At 44.3% G+C, this 25274-nt stretch overlaps 1 protein-coding gene across 1 annotated transcript; it reads right to left on the bottom strand.

The window, feature by feature from the left end:
- Positions 1 to 19726: 19726 nt before the first annotated feature.
- Positions 19727 to 21795, bottom strand: LOC146571123 (uncharacterized). Its single transcript, XM_085281263.1, has one exon. It carries the CDS (start codon positions 20910 to 20912, stop codon positions 19761 to 19763), a length of 1152 nt encoding a protein of 383 aa, XP_085137389.1. The 5' UTR covers positions 20913 to 21795; the 3' UTR covers positions 19727 to 19760.
- Between the last annotated feature and the right edge of the window lie 3479 nt (positions 21796 to 25274).

Below are 25274 nucleotides of genomic sequence, written 5' to 3'. Positions count from 1 at the left end.
ACAATGTTTTATTCAACCTGCTGATGCGACAAGCAAAAAATGTTCTTAACAGCTCAGCGTGAGACAAAGGGAGCATTTCTTCAATATCAACTCTTCTTTTCTAACTATCATACCAGACTTAACCTTCTTAATAATGACAAACCATAAAAAGCTACCAAAAATAAGCTCAGATGGGTAAAACACCTCAAACTTGTTGTTGTGCTCCTCAAACCATCTCATTTTGCTTTGTGGCAGGGTGCATTATCTTGCTGAAAGAGGCAACACCCATCAGGGAGTACCATTTCTATGAAAGGGTATATATGGTCTGCAACAGTGCTTAGGTAAGTAACATCTACATGCATGGCAGGGCCCAAGGTTTCCCAGGAGAACATTGCCCAAAGCATCACACTGCCTCCACCAGCTTGCGCCATCCTTGTGTGTGTTTTCCTGGGTAAGCGATGCACACTCACCTGACCATCCACGTCCTGTAAAAAAAGAAAAAAAAAAATCCTGATTCGTTGACCACTTCAGACCAAGAACACCCCACAAGAGATTCAATTTTGGAAGATCCTCTGAAGAGTCCTGTAGGCATCAAAATGTGGCCCTTGTCAGATTTGCTGAAAACCTTACACTTGACTATTTTTCCTGCTTCTAACACATCAACTCTGAGAACAAAATGTTCCACACACTAACAGGTGCTATGATGAAGAGATAATCACCTATTGTTGACACCCTAGCTTGGCACTCAGTCATCAAACCTTTGTGAAACTCACAGTAACCTCAATAGTGTTTATTTAGTGAAAAGTTTTAGTTTGCAGCTCACCTCTGTGAGTTTTTCTCTGATTTAATCCCTCAAACCATCAATTTCTATCAGTAGAGTTAAAGTTGGGTAAATTTTAGCCAAATGAAATAGTCACAGACAGGATGTAGGTAGGAGTGCGTGGTGTGTGTCTAGCTCTATGGAGACGTCTGCATGTCAACGGCCACTAGAAGTAATACAGCAACATTAATCCTGTAACACAAAATAAATACTGCTGTTTTTTTTCTCGTATTGATAGCATCAGTTCATTTTTGTGATTCTGTGCAATCAGAAGAAGCTTTCGATTCAAACCTGTCATTTCGTGTCCTATGTTCTTCTTCTAAATAGGTACCTCACCAAAGCCTGCACCTTCTCATCCTGTTCAAGACAACAAAGCCTCACAACAGAGCCAAGCACATTTTCTATGGAAGAATTGTAATTCGAAACACACTTGAAAGCACCCCCCCCCCCCCCCCCCACCAAGCCCAAGGCCTCCCTCCACACCCATTGTCAAATGCTGTGAGACAATTAAGACCACATTAGATCTTTTCGAGTGCTTGTAATTTCATAAGAGAAGCCTTTTTTCACCCCTTTTTGAAAATAAAATGGGGAAACTCGCAGTTCCTCAAGAGCCACTTGGAAAAGACGGGAAACAGATATTAACCCTGCGAGTGATGGTTCTCCAAGAGGCCTCCTCACTCAAAGACTCTCCCTAATATGGCCAGCACCTCCACTACGGGACCACACACACAGAGACACCTGCGGCATCTCACAAAAAACACACATGCAACACACACACACACACATGCACTCAGATCAAGGACCCTACATTCAAACATTCAAAGCACTTCCAATGCAGTTGTCTATTTAAAGAAGAAACTGAAATAGATCGCGAATGATTTTACGGTCTTGTATTACTTGAGATGTAAACAAAGACTACAATTACAGCAATTAACTAAAAAATGTTCGTGTTTTCTGTTAAAATAATTAGACACAATCTGTATATTTCATACATTTGCTTCATTTTCCTTGGCTGCTCACACGTTTTAACTTACCTCATGTTGAGCAACCTGTGCCTCTGTGTTTGGCCCCATTCCACCGTGTGAAATGTAAATGATGTATTGTCCTAATTAGATGAAAAAATATGAGTAATCCTCCCAGCATGCACCACTTCTCAGGGGGGTTTATTATTCTAGCTGAAGGTGCTACTCTGTTTTATTTACTTTGATCCTGCATGTTTCGGAGCCTTTGGTAATCAGAGGTAGAAAGTCATTATGTTGTTATCACAACTGCAGCCGCACGGACCGAAGCTTGACACAAGACGTTAACCCGTCTGTAATGGAGAGGCCTTCGCTTGCTCAGCAGCTCGGCCCACACGGCCCGCAGCCTCAGAGGAACATACATCAGAGGGTGAGGACTTCATTACAACCCGCCCCTGAAATGAGATCGGGATCAGTGGAGGTGTGGAGAGTGGCTGCAGGCGGCCCGAGGGGAAAGTGGGAGTCAAAGGAACTCGCTCGCTGGCCTTTGAGGATTGAGCCCCGAAAAATCAAACGGGAATGAGTGATGGTTGTGATTTAGAGCCATTCCTCCTCCCTCAGCCTTTTGCTGTAATCACCACTTTAAATCAACGTGTTTAAAAAGAAATATGCCCAGGGATTTTTTTTTTCATTAGGAGCCCTCCTACAAAAACGGAAAGTCACTCAGCTTTCTTTGTTTTCTCAGTGCATTCTGTCAGTCCACTCTCCCCTTCCCTCCCTCCCTCCCTTTAAGAGTGGCATTGCGTGAGTGCCAGCCATTTCACCTTGACCTGCTTGATTGACCCTGAAGGTGGCAAATGAAAAAATCTCATCAGTGTGAAACGTTGCCATGGTTTCGGCTGAGCTGAGACCCCTGGCTGTGGATAACGGCGACCACGGAGGTTTTCTTTTTATTATTACACCCCTCCCCTCTGCACTGCTTCTCTTTTCTGTTGCTCCATGCACAGCCATGTGGGGCTGCATCACGTCTGCCAGCCTTCTCACACGATCCTAGCACTGTTGCGTGCAGAAGCTGCGCCGAGAGCATAGCATTTTCACCCCACTGCCTTATGCATGAGTAGTCTTGGGAGGGGCTGACTGACAGAGGGAGGAGAGCACGGGGGAGTGAGAGAAGGCGATGATGTAGATTGATGGCAGAGGATGAGACACGAGAACATGGGTCATGTAACTATAGGTGAATATTAGACAAACAAGCGCATGATTGAAAGATTGGGGATTAAGGCGAGTGACGGAGATGAGGATAGGAAACGAGAGAAGAGCGAAAGGAAAAGAATCTCCGGATGCATTATTCATTTCATACACAGAGAGTGTGTAGAGCACTCTCTAGGGTATCGCTCTCTCTCACTCTCTGTCTCGCTCTCACACACACGCACACACACACAGATTGGAAGAATAGCCTGGGCACTCAAACCCCAGACAAAACATTGAAAGTGTACACAAATGCCTCCTCTCATCCTTTTCAAACACACCGACCCACACAAAGTCCAACACACAGTTGTGTCCACTTAGTGAAACAATGAGCAGGAACTAATAGCAAATACTTGTGCAGACGAATCTTTTTTTTTTCCATTATGAAATCTGTCATACATCTTTGTTGGGGGAAAACTCTGTAAAAGACCCAGGAGAAATAAAGACACAATGAGACAAGATCACTTTTTATGCTTTAACGTGCACACGGGTAAGCTGTTCAGAACAACTCACAACGTGTACAGAGGCTGGGCACTTTTTATAGGAAAGACAGTGAGAACAGGATAAGAAAATACAAAACAGATAAAATAAACAACTCCATATGTGGCGCCAGTCTCGTCAGCAGAGAGCTGGGAGAAAGCTGTGAGAGATAAAACAATCTAAAACAATATGTCCCAAAACAATATGTCTTTGCTGAGAAAGTCTAAAAAGATAATTCTAAACTAATCTAACCATAGACAAAAGGGCATGCTTGCACATTTAAAAGAAGGTAAAGAAACATAGAAACATTTTTCCTGTAACATTCCCTCCTGTTTTAACTTATTTTAAATGTATACAACAATTGTCTGTGAAGGTTATTTATTAAGTATCTTAAGCAATTTTTTAATTTTCAAAATGTCAGCATAGCAGAAATGGAAATCATTTGGTCTAAAGAATAAAACAAAATAAAATAATAAAAAGAACAAAGAAAATCATAGTAAATGAAAATCATAGTAAATGAAAATCATAGTAAATGAAATAACAAGTGGAATAAACAAGAAAAAATAATAAAACTAAACTACAAAAAATAAAGGATAAAAACCTTATATTTAAAACGAAAACTACAAAAAATAAAAGGATGAAAACCTTATGTTTAAAATGATGAAAACCTTATATTGTACCTGCATAAACTACTAATGTGTTAATCAGTGCATGATCACTTGACAAGTCATTTTTAATCACCACGTCATTCATTAGCAGTTATTACAAGTTCTCCTCTAACAGAATTGCAACGGGATGCTGTTCTTCTTGAGGCACGGCAACATAAGCAGTCATTGTAGTTGTTATCATCTTTGAAATCATTACTCTTAGACATGGCGGTGTAGCTGCTCCAGATGTGTGGTCAGTGACATATTTCTGCAGAATGGTCAAATTCTGCAAAGCTTCATAAATGTCTCCGCTTACAAACTCCTCCTTGTGATGCTGTTAGCAGGTCTAGAGTCAGTCTGTTCTGCAGCACCATCGTTCTGATGGCCTTCTGTTCTCCTGCTAAAGCCGGTCCCAGGGTCTTTGTCAAAGTTGATGCGTCGTAGCAGAGCATATCGGTTGATCTCCACATGATCCCGCACCTCGGCAGCTCCAATGCCGGGGATCAAGCTCTGTAAGAATTTCACTCCTCCTCAGATGCGAAACTCTGGTTCCTTTACTGCTTGGTGCCGTCCGTGCACATCCTGTCTGGTACTGAGTCTTTGTTTGTAGTGGCATCCGGTAGATAGGTGAGTAGGCAGCTCCCCCACTGCCCGCGATCCATTGTTCATCACACATACTGGCAGTTGCGCTGCGTTCAGCTTGTTCAGTAGAATTACATCAGGCAGTGGGTCTGAGACTTGGGGCCAGGTCAGCAGGTTGGTCTGTCCGGAACAGTTCACATTTGTGGGTGATGATGACCTCCAGGTTGCTTTTGCTGGGATGCTGTAGTTGGCCTTGGACCAAAGAGTACCGTAGCCTGGATGTGTTGCCAGGCCCAACAGACACCAACTGCGATCTTCAGGTATGCTGTACGGCCACAGGCCAGACGTCTGCGAGGATAGGGGCATATGGGTACATGCATAGCAGTCAGTTTTATTATTCCAGTGAGCTGTAGTGTTCATAAACTGCCACCAAAAGTTAGTGGCGTAGCCATGGGGAAACTTGGTGTACTGTCCTTTGTCATACAGTGTCTGCCTTTTCTTCATATTGCGTGACTTGTTGTCCCTCACGGAAGCAAAGATGAGGAGCCCGGCCATGGTCAGGGCCACTGCAGTTATTAAGAGCCACCACCTCATGACGACGGGACACACCCTCCTGTCGCGAGTAGACCCCCCGGCCAGGAAAGCTGACCCCTCCACCGGGCGAGATCACAACAAGTGGGCAAGCCTGCTGTCAGCTGTGTTTAGATGGCTTCACTTACTCGCCTGCAGTGACTCTGATGGATCCAGGATGGTCGTTCCGCAATTTTGCAAGCGGTCGGTGTAGTGAGGAGGACTTGGTATGGCCCCTCCCACCTGGGTGTGCTCCAGTTTTTCCTTTGGAGCACCTTGATCAGAACCCAGTCACCGGGCTGTAATCTGCAAGACACTTGATAGACATCATTACATTCTTCGTTATTTACAATCATCTCTTTATTTTCCTACAACTTAGACATACATTTTGCTACTGACATTTCATCTGCCTTTTTCACTGGGTAGATTTCTGGCCACTTTGAGAATACATCTATAACCACTGTAGAAATGAGAGTTGACAATACTGGTCAGTCCCCCCGTTGACAAATGCGGCCGTTTTGTGGAGGGATTTTGGCAACACTGGCTTGCCATAACGCATCATTAAGTCGTTTTTCAGAACTGCACCATGTTTTAGCCATTTTGCCTGCTCTGCTGTGCTTGCTGTTTTTTGTTCATTTTTCAACACATCCAGTGGAATCTGATGTGTGTTTACTGCCATCAATGTGATGTTTGTCATTTGTGCCGCCTATTTTGCTGCTCTGTCAGGAGAATTGTTGCCTGTAGTAATGAAAGAGTCAGTAGGCGTTGTAAGAGGTTAGCATGCTGGACTGGTTTTCCGGTTGATGTAATCATTCCTCTGTTTTGCCAATTTTCTTTGCAAAATGATGCACAGCAGAGAAAACATACTGGCTGTCTGTATGTATGTTTATTACTGGCTGTCTGTATGTATGTTTATTAGTTTGTCTTTGTGTATTTCACATGCGCGAATCACAGCTATCAGCTCAGCGCTCTGTGCAGAATATGAAGAAGAAAGTGGTTTTGCTTCTATTATCCTACTATCTGTGGTTACTGCGTAACCTACACAATTTCGGCCTGTGCTGTAGGGTCAAATGCTGTTCTCCTAGCTCCACACTTGCTGACCATAAGGTTGATCTGGGCCTGCAGTTTGTTTAAATCTCAGAGTGTTGTGATACTCGGTCGGTTTCTGGAAAGTGGATGTGGCGGGTCATATATGCATTTTAATAAAGCACCTGCGGCCACTTGCTGTATGTACTAGTTCTAAAGGGGCAGTTAATTGTTGTACAGTTGTGTGGCCTGAATGCTGACTTTACAACTAATTTGTCCTTTGAAAACTGTAAGTTCTTAAGTGGCTGCCTCAAAACTGTTTTGCATTATTTCTCTGTGGCCTACTCCTACAATCTCGTGTGAAGTGACCTTCCTCTCCACGGTTCTAGCAGGCGTTGTCTCTATGTTATCTGCTGTTTCTGCGTGGCTGTCTGCAGCCTTGGTGTTTGTGACTTTGCTCGCCTCTTTGTTCCTGATAGCCACCTGCGAATTAGTGTTTTAGTCTGTTGTCAACACGTCAGCCTTATTTCTAAGTTACAGAATGCTTCTTCTCCTTTTTTTTTTTTTTTTTTTTTTTGGTTTGGGAGAATAGATGCAACTCTACATTTTCACTTAAGGCATTTTTAGATAATTTCTAGTTCTTCAAACAATTCATGGATCTCACACATTTCAAACTTTCAAGTTAGGGTTGTTTCCCATTTATACAAATATATATATTTAACTTTGCATTGCTCACAGCTCATAGCTCACAGCTCTAAACCTAGGCATTTTTCAATCATATGCCTAATCACTATGTGTCACTGTGATTCTCAAGTATTGTCACAAGTTCGTTTAAATTTGTTTCCAAAACCAACAAAATAATCAAACAAAAACAAAAAACATAAACGTGTCAGGACACAAAAGAAAAAAGAAAAATGCTGCCACCCGAACAAGGCAGAAGTCTGCATATGTTGGCTTGTAATAGCATGCAGCTTGTAACATGGTAGACTAATGTGCCTGTGTTAATTCAGCTCCATATTATTGTGTGAAGTTGCACTGGGTTGGGAGTGGTTTTGTGTGTGTCACATTTTTGGTGAGCCAATGGCTGGAATGGGGTTGGACTAATTAGAGGCAGGTGTACTTGATTGCACTGATACACTGGTCTACTTATAGCCCACACTACAAACACTGCTGTGTTGTTTTGTCTCTCTGTGCAGGTATGTAATGTGATGAAATCAGATATGTTTGGGATGGATGGGTTTTGCCCTATGAATTTTATATTAAGTGTGTCGTTTTGTCTCTCTGTGCAGGCCAGGGCCTATTATATGCCACAGCCTAAAGGCAGCAGAGTTGCAGAGGCTTGAGTGACCACTGACTATATGCTTGCAGGGTGGTGGGTCTCCAAGGACAACTTCTAACCCTGTTAAAGGCAACATGTGGGGTGCAACTTGGCTGTGTGGCATAGCTGGCTCTGGCCTTGGGACTGTGTGTTTTTATACAATTCTTAAGTGGGACACTGGACTGTTTTATCTTTTATCTCTTGATATATTTTTTGTCAATAAATTATCTTTTAGAATTTTATTGACTGACATCTTTTTGCCCATGACTGAAACGGTTGGTCAGACCTAGAGTCTTTCTTTGGGTGTGTTACAGCAGCTTCTGCTCTAAAAGAAACAAATAAATAAAAAGAAAAGAAAATGTGTAACATGCTCATCAGCTTAGCAGTGTCTACATATTTAATTCAGCTTCTCAATCCTGTAGTTGTAGCTGTTGTCTACAGGGTTTTGCTTATTGGTTGTTATTATAGGTGTGCTCTATATCTCAGCAATGTGTCATTCTAGGATGATAGGTTTCAAGCTGGTCAAGTGCCTCTATGCACTTCATTAGTTTAGTTATTCTCTGTATTGTCTTCATCTCACATGTCATTACACTGAGTTTCAGCAAACCTTAAGCTTGATGCAGACTACTGCTTAACAATTATCCACCTCACATCATAACCGATTAAGGTGCCTCTTCATATTAATATTATGTCATTGTTAATATTATCCTCTTTGTCTTATATGACAGCAATAGCATATTATAATATTTTATCAGTGTGTACCACTATACTACTCCTGAGCCAATTTGTTAGTTAGGATCATCTTATTCAGCAAACAGATAATTTAGAATTCATCCAATCTGCGGTCACATTTGTTCTCTCTGTTGCATGGCGGACCAGGCAGTTCTATTATAATATATTATTTATATTTTATTTTGTATCCATCAAGGGCTTCAGATGACCTGCAGAATCATCCTTTTCCCAGGGTGGAGACAGTTACCTTTTCACACACTGTCCTTGGCTGAACAGTGACACAGCCTTAATATACCTTATTTATTTTATTAAAATATTTTCGTGTGAATTATTTGCTTTATATTCATTTTATACATGCTGGGCATGGTCATCATGCCAACTGTGTTTCATTGTTAATATCACTTTACAGGTTGTTATCCTTGCTATTATTAATTTCAAATACTCTAAAGATAATTTCTACTGTAACTTTCCCTTTGTTCATCTTTATTTCGTACCTTTTATATTTATATCTACTCAGTGGGGTCTGTTTTCAACCCTTTTAAACTACTACAAAACTACTGTGATCTCTAGTTTTCACTTAATAAGGGATTATTATGTTCTTCCTGATATGGGTGTTGCTGCAGATGCGGCTGCAGGAGTGAGTGATGGTTTACTAAAAGGATTGTGGGAACTGCACAGTGTCTCGTCTTCTGGTTTTACTAAACTGGCAGTTGAGTTCTGTTCTTCTGACTGTTTATATTTTGTTTTCTTAAATCTCTCAGTTTACAGACACTGTTTTTGTCCGGCGTCTGGACTTTTCTTTTCTCACCACTGCTCGTCAGCAGGAGTGAGTTTTAATTTCACTTGCTTGATTACCCATCTTATTTATGTATTTACTTATTTTTGTTTAAGTAATATATACACAATACAGCTGCTATCACCTTCGCTGGTATTAGAGACGAGAGTGGTTGCTCACACGCCCTTCTACTTTCGGACTATTTCCAAAAGCGGTGTGAACTTTACGAGACGGAACTCGACCGTTCTCTCAACTCACCAGCACGTCAGTGAATAGCAGTAAAAGAAAAACACAGTAGGAGCAGCTCAGTCTCTTATTGGACCGTGAAAATTCAGCTTGCTCCATTAATTAAAACAATACACACACACACACACACACACACACACTCTCACAGCTTCGACGCGCGCGTGACCAGAACCCTTATGATAAGGGGAGCTCCCAGAGCTACTTACTCCCTAGACCCAGTCTAGACCCAGCTGAGGGAGCTACCCAGAGCTCCAAAGCTACCAGTCGACGAGCTCCCAGAGCTACCAGTCGACGAGCTACGCTACCAGTCGACGAGCTACTTCCGCTATTTTAAATTCCCTGAATTCAAAATGCGCTTTTACGCAAGATTGTGTCAGTGTGTCTGTATCTACCTGGTCAGTGTCGCCGGGTCTGGTCCACCTCGATCGGGTCCCACCACCGTGGGTCGCTTTCTAAGACGTTGGCCAAGACCCGAATTTAAACGCTCTTGGACTTTTATCACACACCTGGTGTGTGAGCTGTCGACAGACGAACAACGTGGACTGGTCACGGAGATGGGACACGATGGAGGCGATCCGGCTCGAAGGACCAAGAAATGTTGGGGGAAAACTCTGTAAAAGACCCAGGAGAAATAAAGACACAATGAGACAAGATCACTTTTTATGCTTTAACGTGCACACGGGTAAGCTGTTCAGAACAACTCACAACGTGTACAGAGGCTGGGCACTTTTTATAGGAAAGACAGTGAGAACAGGATAAGAAAATACAAAACAGATAAAATAAACAACTCCATATGTGGCGCTAGTCTCGTCAGCAGAGAGCTGGGAGAAAGCTGTGAGAGATAAAACAATCTAAAACAATATGTCCCAAAACAATATGTCTTTGCTGAGAAAGTCTAAAAAGATAATTCTAAACTAATCTAACCATAGACAAAAGGGCATGCTTGCACATTTAAAAGAAGGTAAAGAAACATAGAATCATTTTTCCTGTAACAATCTTTATTTATTTTTTGTCAGATGGGTCAGGTGACATGGAGGATGCCTAATGAGTCATTTGTACCTTTATTTGTCAGTCTTACATGTATTATTCTCATTGTCTTATCAGTCTTGTTGGTGTGTCATCTGTAATTAGCCAGTTTATTAAAAAGATTATGCATTATATTACCTGCCATAGACAAGAATTTGCTACGCTTCTCATTACTCTTTTGCACTTTTGCATTACTCAATAGCACAGCTTTGAAATACATTATCACAAACTACCAATTTACAATACAAACCATGGGTGACAGTCACACACTGAAATAAATCTCTATTCTGATGAGGACATACATACAATTTTATTTTATGGTTTGAGTATAAACACATAGCTGACAACACAAAGCAAAGATGGAAGCCAGCCCGAAGAGACTTCAAAGTGATCGTCACAGTGATTCTGCAGTAGAAACATGAACAGGTGGAAATGGACAATGCTACACTGACTGCTAATCACTGCCTTTGTTACCTGTTGAAGGTGCAGCTCTGGCTGCTGGTTGGTGTCAGCATGCACTCACTCTGGGTTCTTTGTTAGTCTTGCATTAGCATGCTGTCTGTGCAGGTGTTTGCAAAGGCACAATGTTGTGTTTGCAGTTTAAAGCACTTGTTTCTAAACTGGATACAGTTTGTACTTTACCATTACCCCTTTGTCCTTTTATGCAATAAAAATAAAAGCAATATCCCTATGTCCACTCCTCACAATATGTACACTACCCTTTTACTCCTCTCTGCACACAAACTGAAATCAGCAGTTTGTAATGCAAGAGCAGGAAGAGAAGGGCATGTTTTTTTTTTGTTTTCTGTCTACCCATAATTGAAGAATCTTTGTAGTACAAGTAACAATGTAATTGTAGCTGTAACATGATTACTAAGTATCACAAAGTCTAAACAACATTCAGACATAAAGACCAGTGAAGAACAATAGACAAAGAAATACAGCTCAGACTTTTCAGTTTTCTGTCTGTTTCAGGTCACCAGTATTTAGATCATCTCTCAGAAGAAGAAAAACAAAGATATGTGAACAAACTGCAAGTTTTGGATGCAGTGCCAGTTATTTAAGCTACTGCAAAGTGTCCTTGTCCTAGCTAGAAATTCATTATGAAGCTGTTGTACATGTACATGAAGGTATTATTTTGCATGGCTTTAATGAATATACTAAACTTACTGTACAAATAAATACCAGCTAATTCTGAGAGGTCAGCTGATTTTTCATGGAATGACCCTCTACGTATTGCTATAGGCTGCAAACTCATGGAGTGGCTCTGTGTTGTACTGATAGACAGCATAAAGTTTGTCTTTCTTACTATGACTGCCCCCACTGGTTTGTGAAGTCCCATTCTGAAGTCTGAAGGTGAACACCTTAACCACTGTCATCTTGGTGTTTTGAAACTGGAGGTGATGAGCAAAGGAGTGGGCCGACTGTTAAACCACGCAGTCATTGGCTGCCAGTCTGCCAGTCACATGTTGTTAGCCATTGAACACACACCTGATAATGATCTTTTCTGAAACTCAAAATTAGCAAAGTTTACAAAATTGCCTTAAAGTGTCAGTCAGTATGTCGTGAAATGAGTGACTGACCCATGAACTTCATCCAAAAAAATGTTTACAGTCACACAGTCGTTTTCCCACAGCTGCAAGCCACAGGTATCGCCCCCTGCTGACTACTGAAAATAATGCAGGTTATGAGGACCCTGCCTCTTTTGGCAGCTGGGCTGGCAGGTTGTTTTTGAATGTTTTGTGTTGCAGGTACTCAGTAGCTGTGGTATTATAGTGATCAGTGATTAGGCCCAGTGTTCCCCAGCAGAAAAGCTCACTCCACTTGCTCCCTCGGAGAGGAGAACAGCTCTGCTACTGATTGCCATGTGCTGTAGAACTATTTTGGTTTTTCTTTTTATCCAAACAACACCTCACTCACCACACTAGAACACATGCAAACATACCAGCACTACTGACTGACCTAACTTTGTTTAGTTCTGCTAATTTCAAATAAAAGCTTTTGTTCTTCGGCTTGATTTATGGTTTCACCTCACGTTAAGCCAGATGTGACAAGGTTTAAGCCATTTCTGTGTTGGTTTTACATTTCAGGCTCGGACGCTACGTCTGTGTGTGATACTATCTGTGAACAACTTTCCAGCATTTTGGCTAAACAGCCCTGGTGAAAAATAGCTGGCAGGTGGCAGAACAAACTAGAAAAATACACACACATCCAGATCACAATGGGGTCGGGTGTTTGGCCGAAAACAAGGCAACTATAAATGGAAAAAGTCAAGAGGTTGCAGGTGTCCATGAAAACATAGAAATTGATTGTTTTTTGTCGTGACCATCTGACTTACAGCTACGCCTAGTGATCAATCACCCCCCCCCCCCCCCCCCCAAAATAAAACCCCAAAACAAACTAGTTTATAGAAAACAAGCAACCAGCTAGCATTTTAAAGTGAACCCAAGTTAAGAAGCATTAAGAAGCCACTTTTAGACAAATAATTAGCTCTTCTCTATGACAGTGTTTCGGTGTCTGGGTTTCAATGACCCAATTTATCAGAAAGGTGGGGGCTCAACAAATAAATAAGTAAAAAAATACCAGAGTTTATCAGCGTTCCTCAACACATGGTCGATGTCGTTGAGAAGGAGTGTGGTGTTACCAAAGTCCCTCCATCGCTCTAATTGTCGGAGTAAATGAAACACCACGATAAAGGAGTAATTTGGCAGCAAGTTGGAATGTGTGGTTTCTTACATATCCTATTTTCTCCCTTTTTTCTCCTCTTAAGCATTTATTTTCCACCATTCGTACCACTTTCACCCCTTTAGAATAACATTATTATCACAAGCATGAAGAGAGCCACAATTATTCACAGCCCGCTCTTTCTCAAGTTAGGAAATCGCCTTGAAAATTGGGCAGGCCTGCAGAGTGTTTGCCACTTAAGTCCCCAGTCCTGTGCTTTTGAGATGTGTGTGTGTGTGTGTGTGTGTGTGTGTGTGTGTGTGTGTGTGTGTGTGTGTGTGTTTATACGTGGAAACTCCACTCCATGCACCCTGTCAGATCTCAGACCGTAACATAAACCAATTTTTCAACCTTTCATCGTGTTAAGTAACAATAACAACAATCTAAGGAAAATAAGGGTATTAATAATATCAGAACCAAATGTGGTAAAAATCCAACTTGTGTTTTTTTTTTTAGGGATTCCTAAACTTATGAACATTACTTTATACCAACGTGCACCTTTTTAGAGGTAAATGAGATATAGAGTTACTAAAATCCTATTTTGATATTATTGAACTGGTAATTACCCAAATTGCTAGCTGTAGCATTAGAAGAGCACACTCTTAAAGTTCAGTTAGAGCTGGAGTCCAGCTCCAGCTCTGTTTTTTGGGTTGTGCCCCCCCCCCTTTTTTTTTTTTTTTTGCACTGCTAGGGTAAGGCCTGAGTCCTACTGGCTGCCCTGGCATCCAGATCAATTAATGGTCCGTATAGATGATTTGATCTTTATTTTTAGGGACCTTAGGTTTTAAAACTCTGCTAAGGAGTCAAAGGCCAGAAGGTCTAACAATCTTAGTTTATAAACTGTAGCATTTTATAGTTTTTTGATTGCATTCAGAACCACATTTCTTGATATTTTGAGTATTATCTTAAACTCTTGCTCTCTTCCACAGCATTTCTTTTGTTTTGTCTCTCTCCCTCCTTTTCCATTAGGGCAGATGGCTCCCCCTCCCTGATCCTGGTTCTGCTGCAGGTTTCTTCCTGTTTAAAGGGAGTTTTTCTTTCCCCCTGTTGCCAAGTGCTTGCTCATATAGACATTTCGTTGTTGAGGTTTTGTGTACTGTCTTTACCATACAAATAAAGCTATGATGTGACTGTTGTCATTTTGATTTTGCACTAAATAAATAAATACAACTAATTTAAAATATTATGAGGCAGCACATACAGACAAAAAGCAGAGGTATTAATGGAGACATCACTTAGACCAGGGACAGTGTTCAGATGTTTAATCACACATCAAATCTCTCAGTTATCCTTATATAAAAACGTCAACATTAATTCACAGTGGTTAGTTTTTTGGCTTTAGTTTTTTACTCTTGACCATTAAAAAAATACACTTAAGACATTTCTATTGTAGATGCTGTAAAACAGGAATTATTCTGTAATTTAATTGATTATCTATTACTTTGTTACTTTGGGCAATATGATGCCATTGAAGAGGTCTCTGTCATCACCTTTTCACCAGTTTAGAGTTAAAAGTTCAAAATCTAGGCTCCTTGTCACATCTTTCAAAGCTGTCCTGTTGGCCAGATTGAATCTTTGGTCCCTGGGCCTTATGTTTGACACCCCTGACTTAGTCTTTGACATTTTAGAATTTTAAGTAATGTTTTTTGTTGGTTTTTTTTTATTATTCTTTCCATTTTTGTCTTTGAAAAGGTTCTTCCACTTCACCGCAGTTTACTAATATTTTTCTGCTCTACTTCCCTTCAGTCATTGGAGTATTGAATGGTGACATATTGACTCTTTGAATTGTATGGTTTTTGAAGCTTGTGATCTCCTTTTATTGTGTACTGTTTGTTTTAAGGTTTGTGTGCTATCTTCAATTAAAAACTGTACACAATACACACAATACACAACTTTCAGACCCATTTTTACAAAGCCACTTGCATTGATGAAGCCAGCAGATATTTAACTTGCTGATCAAGTAAAAACAGAGAAGCGGGTGCCTGTGAGAGACTTGGGTCTTCTTGTTTTATTTTCAGTTTTTAGGCTTTCTCTTCACTTGTTTCTAAACTGACATCACATGAAATAAAAGAACAAAGGTGTAAAGACAACTTCCTCAAAAATGCAACACATTTGACATGGTGTGACCTTAATCTGTTGCACCAGCTCTCCCGACCCACAGTCCTGTTTGTTTAAGGTAGTTCTGACACTACAGGACTTCAGATGCACTTTAAGTGCTGTGGTTTAAAAGCAATTCAGTACATGACTTGTGTTAGCCTGAGTAATGCATTACTACAACCTACTGTAACAGCAGTCTGGCGAGGAAGGAGCGGCTAGCCGGTCCAGCGGGCATGTGGTGTGGAGGTTAGCCGGATAACACGGAACCAGTCGGTTAAATCCAATAACAGACCTTTATTCGCCGTCAGCAACATTACACTTTATAAGCCAGGTCTCCTCGGCTGTACTCGTCCGAACCTACATGCGCGGGGATTGGTACCACCAGCGCCAGCTTGTCACAACAGTAAGTAAGGTGCTTTCTTGGAGCATGGAACATGAGCAGCATGAAATGGCTGCCGCTAACAACTCACACACCCACTAGGAGACCCCCACAGCTACTACAATAGTTGGGCAACCCCCCCTAGTGGTGCTATAACCCAAAAGGTTTGTTACATCACCCCCCCGGCAATTCGCAGGCTGTCCTCAGCCGGACCCAGGTGACCCTCCTCCCGCTACCCTTCTTCACTATACATAGTTACATCAGGTACTAAGCAGGTTGTGGAGGAATTGTTAGACACCCTTACCTTATAGCATTGGTACAGTCAATAAACAAAATTAGTGCTTGAAGCAAACAATATAGAACATGCAGTATTACTGCCAATCCATCTTCCAGAGATGGTCATAGACAAGGGAAACAGTCAGACATACAACACAACCGGTCACTCAAATCAGTATAACAGAAAACCAAACAAAGGCTCTCACGGGCCACGATTACCAGGGCTCAGTGGAACAGAACAAGTAATCACCCCTTATGAACAGAACAATTACAGCATGTACATGTATGAAACCAACCCTCAGTCAACATTGAGTCTGTCCGTATGATGACGGTTAGTCCACCTGGTAGCAGTCCAACCCTCAGTGATTCTGGGGCACCGGCGGGGTCTCAAATGATATTGTTCCCCCTTGGCCGGTGGCGACTCAGAGGCGCCCTCAGCGGGGTGCCCGCCTGCTCCGATATCCCCTGAACTCGGGAATGAGGGCTGTTCCCCCGTTTCAGTCTCATCCAGGCTCTCCTGGGACGAAGTCCGGTGCCCTGAAGGAGATGTGGAGTCCCAGGAGTAAAATGGCTGAACGTTCACGACGTGGAAGACTCCTGCGTCTTCACCAGTGTCAATCTTGGCTAATCTGTAGTTGACCTCCCCAAGCTTCTGAGTAACCTGGAGGGGCCCTGTAAACAAGGGTGCCAGCTTGGCCGTGAAGCAAGATTGAGCGTCCGATCGATGATGAGCTTTGACTTTCACCAAGTCTCCGACTGCATAGGTCATCGGCCGGCGTCTCAGGTCGTAGTAGCGTTTCTGCCTAGCATGGCTGCGAGCCAGTGTCTCCCTGGCTCGATCGTGGGCCTCCTGAAGCGACGCTTTAAGGGTCTCCGGATAGGGCATGGATGACTCCTCGCTCTCTCCAGACGGCTTAGTAAGCAAGTCAAGGGGTGTCTCCAGCTCCCTACCATACAACATCATAGCAGGGCTGAGTCCTGTACTCTCATGGGGGGCTGAGCGCAGCGCGAAACAGATTTGGGACATGAACTTATCCCACGACGCGTGCTTATCACCCACGTATGCACGGATGGCCGTTTTGAGAGTTCTGTTCACTCTTTCGGTCGCATTAGTTTGCGGATGATACGCCGTCGTGAGGCGGTGGGTGGACCCAAGAGTGGAGAGAACAGAATCAAACAGCTCACTGACAAAAGGTGAGCCCCTGTCCGAAATAAGGTACCTAGGGGCCCCATGCCTAGCAAATACCTCGTTAATGAACTTACTGGCTGCCACTCGAGCCGTCGCATCCCGAACCGCACACACTTCGATCCACTTCGAGAAATAGTCTACGAAGACCAGTATGTACGAGTTCCCCGAAGCGGTGCGAGGTAGTGGTCCGACAAAATCGACCCCTGCGTATTCCCAGGGTCGCTGGGGCGAAATGGGGACCATGAAGCCCGCTGGCTTTCTTTGACTGGGTTTTGTGAGTTGACATACTGGGCACGACAAGACGTAGCGTTTAACTTCCGATGCCATCTTGGGCCAGTAAAACCTAGACTGCATTCTCGCTAGTGTCTTAGCAATCCCCAGGTGACCTGCTGTAGGGTGGTCATGATAATAACCGCACAGGGTACCCCGGAGAGCCGTAGGAGCATACAGCTTCAGCTCCTCCTGGGGCCGAAGACTGCGCTTATGTTTCGGGCCTCGGTAATAGAGTAGGCCGTCATTGACCACCAAGGACGGTGAAGGACTGGCGTCCGAACCCAGATTGGGGGAACACTCCAGGTCTCGGAGCCTTGGACCTGCACCTGGGTCATCTAACTGCAGCTGCCTTAGTTGTGTTCGGTCCTCTAACAAAAGGGGAGGCTGGGCACGAAGATCCATGCCCCACATGACAGCATGCTCCGGCAAGATTTCAATAGGAGGACCCTCTGGTGCAGGCAGTGGGTTGCGAGACAGAGCGTCTGGCACCCTGTTGTGTACCCCCGCCTTGTGTACGATGGTAAAGTCAAAGTCCTGCAAGCGCAGGGACCACCGTGCCAACCGGCCAGTAGGGTTTGGGCGTGACATCAGCCACTTAAGGCTGTTGTGGTCAGTCAAGACCGTCACATGAAGCCCTTCCACATAGGGACGAAAGTGTTCTAAAGCCCAAATCACAGCCAGACACTCCTTTTCTGGCGTAGAGTATGGTTTCTCTGCCTTGTGAAGAGCTCGACTTGCGTAAGCGACCGCTACTTCCCTACCCTCTGCATCCTTCTGCATTAAGGCCGCCCCCAAGCCAAGGTCACATGCATCCGTATGGATGAAGAAAGGCCGGGAAAAGTCAGGGAGTGACAGGACAGGCGCTGTCGCAATGCTCTGTTTCAGGAAGTCCATGGACTCCTGACACCTGTCATCCCACTGAAAGGTAACATCCTTCCTTGTCAGGGCGTGCAGAGGTTCTGCATGGCGAGCATATTCCTTTACGAATCTGCGGTAGTATCCCGTCAGACCGAGGAACTGCCGCACCTGTTTCATTGAGGACGGAGTTCTGAACTGCATCACAGCCTTGATTTTGTCATCGTCCGGTTTAATGCCATCCGGGGTAACCCGGTAGCCCAGGAAGGTGAGCTCCTTCAGGCAGAACTGGCATTTCTTAAGCTTCAATGAGAGACCCGCAGACCTAAGTCTCTCAAGGACCTCCCGCAGGTCCAACAAATGCTGTTCGAAGGTAGGGGACACAACCACAATGTCGTCCAGATATACAGCACATGTCTTGTAAACAAGGCCGCTGAGGACGTTATGCATCAGCCTCTGAAAGGTGGCTGGTGCGTTGCAGAGGCCGAAAGGGAGCACGCGAAACTGAAACAGCCCACAATGGGAAACAAAGGCTGTTTTAGGACGTGAGTCCCCTGAGACCGGCACCTGCCAGTAACCCCTCGCCAGGTCCAATGTTGAAATGAATCGACCTCTCGCTAGGAAGTCGAGAGACTCATCGACCCGCGGTAAGGGGTATGAGTCCTTCCGAGTCACCTGGTTCAGCCCCCTAAAGTCCACACAGAACCGTGGGTCAGCGCCCAACCTGTTAACGATCACGACAGGTGCGGCCCAGGGGCTCATGGACGGTTCAATTATGCCATCTTCCAGCATTTTCTGGACCTGCTCTTCAATGAGTTGTTTCTTTGCAGGGGAGGTGCGGTATGGGGGGAGGTTAATAGGCCTCGCATCTCCCGTGTCGATCACATGTTCAGTTAAAGACGTGCGGCCCAAATGACCATCAAACATGCAGCTAAATTGTTCAAGGAGGACAACTAATAGTTCTCTCTGACTATCTGTTAGGTTTGCCTCCAGAGCTTTGGTCTCCAGCGAGGGCTCTACCATGTCAAGCGTCATAATGACATTATCATCGCTCAACAGATCAACTGAGCAACCCTCCTCTTCATCCGCGCCTGGGCATGGACTGTCGTCCATAACTACGGTTCTCGAGGGGATGTGGATTGTCAAAGAGGCCCTGCTCATAAAGTCCATCCCTAAGACAAAGGGGGACGACAAGTTGCGGATGACAGCAAACCGGTGATAAAACCTTTTGTTCAAGAACCCTATGGGCAGCCATGTAACACCCTCCGGGAGACAGCGAGCACCGTCTACTAGGCTCACCGGTGGACCCATCCACTGGTGGGTCCTGCTGGGAGACAAGTTGTTCTCCAAAATGAGTTCAGCCCGCACAGCAGACAGGGATGCCCCTGTATCTAGCGTAGCGTTCACTGCCACTGAGTTGAAGTTAATTTTGGCTTTCAGTGGGGTGTTCCAGTGTGCTCCAGACTCTACATCTTCCATGTGCCCCACAATGCCTTGCACAATCTGGTGGGCATCATGCGGGCGAGGCATACTTTGTGAATGGGGGGAGGGCTGCCTCATTAAAATGTCCTCCCCCCCCGGGGGTTTCCCGACTGCTGACTGGCCGCACGAGCTGCCGGCAGTGAATCCAGCCCCTCAGCATCGGCCAGTTCCAGGCCCGGTGGTGGTCCTGGAAGAGGTCGGTGGGAGGTTGCCCTGGGTCTGGCAGCACCTCGTTCTTTTGGGGCAACCCAGGTGCAACTTGGGCACGTGCGTGTGGTAAACCCTGGGCGGGAGCATTTAAAACAATGTGGTTCTCTCGCGCTTGCAACACTAGGAGATGAAGTAGGGGTTGAGCGGCCAACTGGACCTAAGGCTGTGTGGAGCTCGTGCGCGCGAAGCAGTAGGTCCATAACCGACGGGACCGGCGTACCGTACAACGCAACCCGATATTTCTCCAATGAATGTTTACATATGAGCTCGATCTGTTCATGCTCCGGCGGCGGGCACCTTAGCTTATTAAACTCACCGAGCATGTGAGCTACAAACGTTGGGAGGGGCTCCTCTAGTGATTGGACGCGATCGAGGATGCCCCGCCAAACGTGCTCTTGGTTATCAGCTGACACAAACACTGATTCAAAAAGTTGGTAAAAATGTGCCCATGTAGTAATGTGAGAGCTGAGGGCCCTAAACCATTTACTGGGCTCTCCCTTGAGGAAGTGAGGGAGCTCACTCAGAACCTGCGAGTCGGTTAGGCGCAGCGACGATCTGTAGCTATCCACTGATTGGAGCCACTCCTCCGGTGACACTCCGCCGTCACCAGCGAACACTGGGGGCTCCAGCTTGGCCTGGTGCAGCGCTGCGGCGATCATCCTCGATGTATTGCAGAGTTCCGCCGACTGACGCTGGAGAAGCGGAGGGGGCTCTGTGTTGATCCCTTTCTGCGTGAATGGCGTGGAAAAAGCCACTGGGTTGGGGGTTCTCTGAGGAGGTGTTTGCTCCCCCGGTTCCCCTCTCGCGCCACCATCCAAGTGCTTCAGAAGGCTCTTTTGTAGCTCCAGCGAATCGTGCAAGCAGACTCGCAGTTTCTCCACCTCTTCTTGCAAGCTTTCCACCTTAAGATTGAGGTCATGAGGGGTAGAGCGAGGGATGATGTACTTAGTCAGGCTGGGAGCTTCAGCATCTGAGTCGCAGCCGTCTCCCTCGCTGCCTGTGTCTGGGTGGGACGCCATTTCAAAAGTATGGCCGAAACCACTCTCTCTCTCACAAAAGTTATGGCAAAGTGAAAGAGCGTTCCCACAGAGTACCTAAGCGTTAATATCCATCAGACAGAGAGCGTCCGTGCACACTCTGATGCTTCACACAAAACAAAACGTCCCTCTGGATGAACACTGAGTCAAAGTCACTGTAGCGTTAGCCTTAGCTTTAGCACCGCCGATGTCGTAACGGTCCAATAGCACCGAGTTAGCGGTCCGACGGACCGTACAGTTACTCACGGAGTACTCCCCCTCGCAGGCGAGCGTGTCAAGCGATGGGTCGGCGCTCTTCCATGCCTGCAAATGTCGTTGAAATCCCGGGGGGTCGGCTCCTTCACGGGGTCCTATCGGCCCGGCCAATACAGCCAGACGAAGAGAAAAAAAAACACGCCACCTCAGCCGAAGTGTCGATCGTTGAAAAACACGGGAAAAACATCCGAGCCCACCGTCTGTCGGTCCGGATGACGATGAAGATCCAGAGAACAATGTTCGGGCGCCACTTTGTAACAGCAGTCTGGCGAGGAAGGAGCGGCTAGCCGGTCCAGCGGGCATGTGGTGTGGAGGTTAGCCGGATAACACGGAACCAGTCGGTTAAATCCAATAACAGACCTTTATTCGCCGTCAGCAACATTACACTTTATAAGCCAGGTCTCCTCGGCTGTACTCGTCCGAACCTACATGCGCGGGGATTGGTACCACCAGCGCCAGCTTGTCACAACAGTAAGTAAGGTGCTTTCTTGGAGCATGGAACATGAGCAGCATGAAATGGCTGCCGCTAACAACTCACACACCCACTAGGAGACCCCCACAGCTACTACAATAGTTGGGCAACCCCCCCTAGTGGTGCTATAACCCAAAAGGTTTGTTACACTACGTAACTCACACATGCAGTAAACACATTCAGGACTTTTTCATTGAGAACAATTTGACAATTTTAGTATCCTCAACAAATCTCCATTTGTTGAGCAACTTTCTCTATTTTACAAGTCCAAAGACTCTGCTTATACAAAGCTGGCCTCTCGTTGTTTAGAAAAGCGAATTATATTGTATCCCTTAACTTCTGGCACAGTGTCACTTTACCTTGCCTAACAATAAGGAAATGATGTCATAATATACAGAGTGGGGTCAGCTCAGAAACAGTGGACACTGAACAGACTGTTTGTTGACAAATCATAAAACTGAAGTAAGAAAGCAGGACTGGGCTATCACACACACACACACACACACACACACACACACATACACACACACACACACACACACACACATACACACACACACACGCAGCTAATGGACTGCAGCGCTGTGTGGGCATACAGAACCCAGATGACTCTGTTTCTCTTCCACGTCTGTACTTTATTGCTCTGTATTTACTTATCAATAGCATATGGTGCTGCAAAGTTTAATCAAAAGTGTTTATTCAGCGTACCAGCACGCAAGTCATTATTATTCGTTAGAGATCATTTTTCATTTTTTACTATAACTTTAACCCTATAATTAAAGAACATTTACAGATTTGCTATTTCATTGTATCCATTTTTACTCTCTTTCAAACACCAAAGCAACAAATAATTCCACATGCTAAAAGAATGCATGCATCATTCAAAACACTCATTTTTGTGCTGTGTGACACTGCCAACATGCTTAACTCATAGCAGCAGAGGTGTTGCCAGATCATTAAACAAAATTTAATGTTAGACAAATATAATACAAGTAAAAACTATTTGCAGTTACTTATTAAGTTTGTTATTAAGGGGGAAAATATCGAAATCTACATGGTCCTCTGTAAAAAGGTGATTGCCCCCTAAATCTAATTACTGGTTGGGCAACCCTTAGCAGCAACAACTGCAGTCATTTGCAATGACTGGCAATGAGTCTTTTACAGCACTTTGGAGGAATTTTGGCCCAATCATCTTTGCGCGATTGTTTTAATGCAGCCACAATAGAGGGTTCTCAAGCATGAACCACCTTTTTACTTCACCCATTGCATACTGGTGGTGGTCAGAGGGCCCGGTGGCGTCAGTGTTCGGCAGCCTCGCCTCTGTCGGTGGCTGTGGCTACAACGTAGCTTGCCATCACCAGTGTATGAATGGGTGGATGACTGAATGTGTAAAGCGCTTTGGGGTCCTTAGGGACTAGTAAAGCGCTATACAAATACAGGCCATTTACCATCTCAATCGGATTCGGGTCAGGACTTCAGGATGTTTTGGTAGACAGCAGAAGGCATGGTTCCATTTACCACAGCAAGTCCTCCAGGTCCTGAGACAGCAAAACAGCCCAAGACCATCACACTACCACCACCATATTTTACTGTTGGTATGATGTTCATTTTCTTAAATGGTGTGGTGCCTTTATGCCAAATGTAATAGGACACACATTCCAAAAAGTTCAATTTTTGTTTTATCAGTCCACAGAGTATTTTCTCAAAAGTCTTGGGGCTCATCAAGGTGTTTTCTAGTAAAACTGAGGTGAGTCTTTATGTTCCTTTTGCTCTGCAGTGGTTTTTGTCTCGGAACTCTGCCATGCAAGTCATTTTTGCCCCATCTTTTTCTTATGGTGGAGTGATGAAGAGGCAAGTGAGGCCTGCAGTTCTTTGACTTTTGTTTTGGGGTCTTTTGTGACCTTTGAATTGTTGCTGTTTTCTTGAGGTAATTTTGGTCTGCCAGCCACTCCAGGGAAGGTTCACCAATCTTCCGTGTTTTTGCCATGTGTGGATAGTGGCTCTCGCTTAAAACATTTAACTGTGACAAACATACAGAAAACAGAAAACCAGGAAGGGAGAAACGAGAAACAACACAACCTAAGTAATACCTTAATCACACTCACACTCACACACACACACACACACACACACTTGAACACACATTGTTCCTTTGGGATCAGAGCTCATTCATGAGTCTTATTATGCCAAGGTTTTCAGGTTTTCCCTTTTGATGTGTCATTGTGTTTCTCAAGCCTTTTAGGTGGTTTTCTTCTTTTCTGAGTAATGTTTCATGATCACCCCACCACCAACATCCCCAGCATACACACAATCACACACATACACACTGACAAGCACGTGCACTCACACACACAGCAGCTCCTCAGTCCCCACACTCCTGCACCGGCCCCAAACACCCACTTCACCTCTAGTATCCCTTATGGCACTAATGATGCCATGTTGTGCATTTGTCTTATTTTCTGAGGCATTCCTCTACCTCTGGACTCACTTGGGCAGGTTCTTTAAGCTATTCAGAGCTGACTGATTCCAGATTTGTGGAGATGAATCACGGTTAGTTGTGCGTGAGAAGAGCCAGCCATTTGTTAATTACTTTCAAGGTTTGTTTGTCTTACTCATCTGTGCTCATGTATGAGGGAGCAGCAGAAACTGAACAGCATGGATACTGGATAAATAGATGTTTCATTTCATTGTTTTCAGCTGGTGAATTTCAGCTTTTAGATTGATTTTACATCAATTTGGTTCTACTATTTGATGTGTTCGTTCACTATATAATCCTTTAAACTGTTAATTAATTTATGACCTGTCTAACTCAGTTACCTTCCGCTTGTTCTTGCCTTAAACATGAATCTATAGCCCACAACAGTAAACTAGTTTAATTAAACCCAAACTTCACCTGATCCCCACATGTCACAGCTAAACATCTCAGCCGAATCCCACATCGGCTTCCTCCTGATTCCCCATGCAAGATGCATATGCACATTGCAACATGAGCTCTTGTGAAAATAAAGGCACTTGTGGTGAGGGGTCTGAAAAGTCTCCTGAAGTGGTATACTCTGCGGCCTAATTAACATGCCATAGGTGTTAATTGGCAGCTGGCAGCAGTCAAGGCAGTAGCAGGTGAGCAGCAGTGCTTGTTGAACTTAGATGCACTGAATAGCATAGGGAGCGACTGAAGGTCTACATGGCAGTGATTTGCAAATCAATGCCCATGGCTGGAGGTTAATTTGGATGTGGAGAAGTCTGACATCATGTTCCCAACCCCATTCAAGAGGTTAAAGCAGCATTTTCCCTTCTCCTTCTCCTTCTTTTCCTTCTTCTTCTTTGTTTCACAACTGCAGAATTTCATTAACATTATAATCTGATCATTTTCTGAACACAGTAATAAGAGTTTTCATAATCACCTTTCATTATGTAGTTCACATTTTAATGTTGAGCAGTGCCACATGTTCACTTTTAATTAAAAAAAGCAGTGATTTAGAAACAAATGTATCACATAAACTTAATTTTCTTCTGTGATGTAATCTACCTGCTAAAAATGTAAAGGAATAGCTGCAAAAGGTCAATAAAGGCCTTCATGCTACACCATTCTGGCACTGCAGTGAAGCAGGGTGTGATTA

The sequence above is a fragment of the Mchenga conophoros genome, linkage group LG7, assembly GCF_057382185.1.
Source record: "Mchenga conophoros isolate Kocher_MC1m ecotype Shallow Benthic linkage group LG7, M_conophoros_male_GT1.1, whole genome shotgun sequence".
NCBI lineage: Eukaryota > Metazoa > Chordata > Actinopteri > Cichliformes > Cichlidae > Mchenga > Mchenga conophoros.
Note: the sequence above shows the minus strand (reverse complement) of the source record. Positions and strands in the feature narration are given on the sequence as shown.

Excerpts from the sequence above, each read along its gene's own strand:
- LOC146571123 (XM_085281263.1), bottom strand. The coding sequence starts at position 20,912 with ATGGCGTCCCACCCAGACACAGGCAGCGAGGGAGACGGCTGCGACTCA.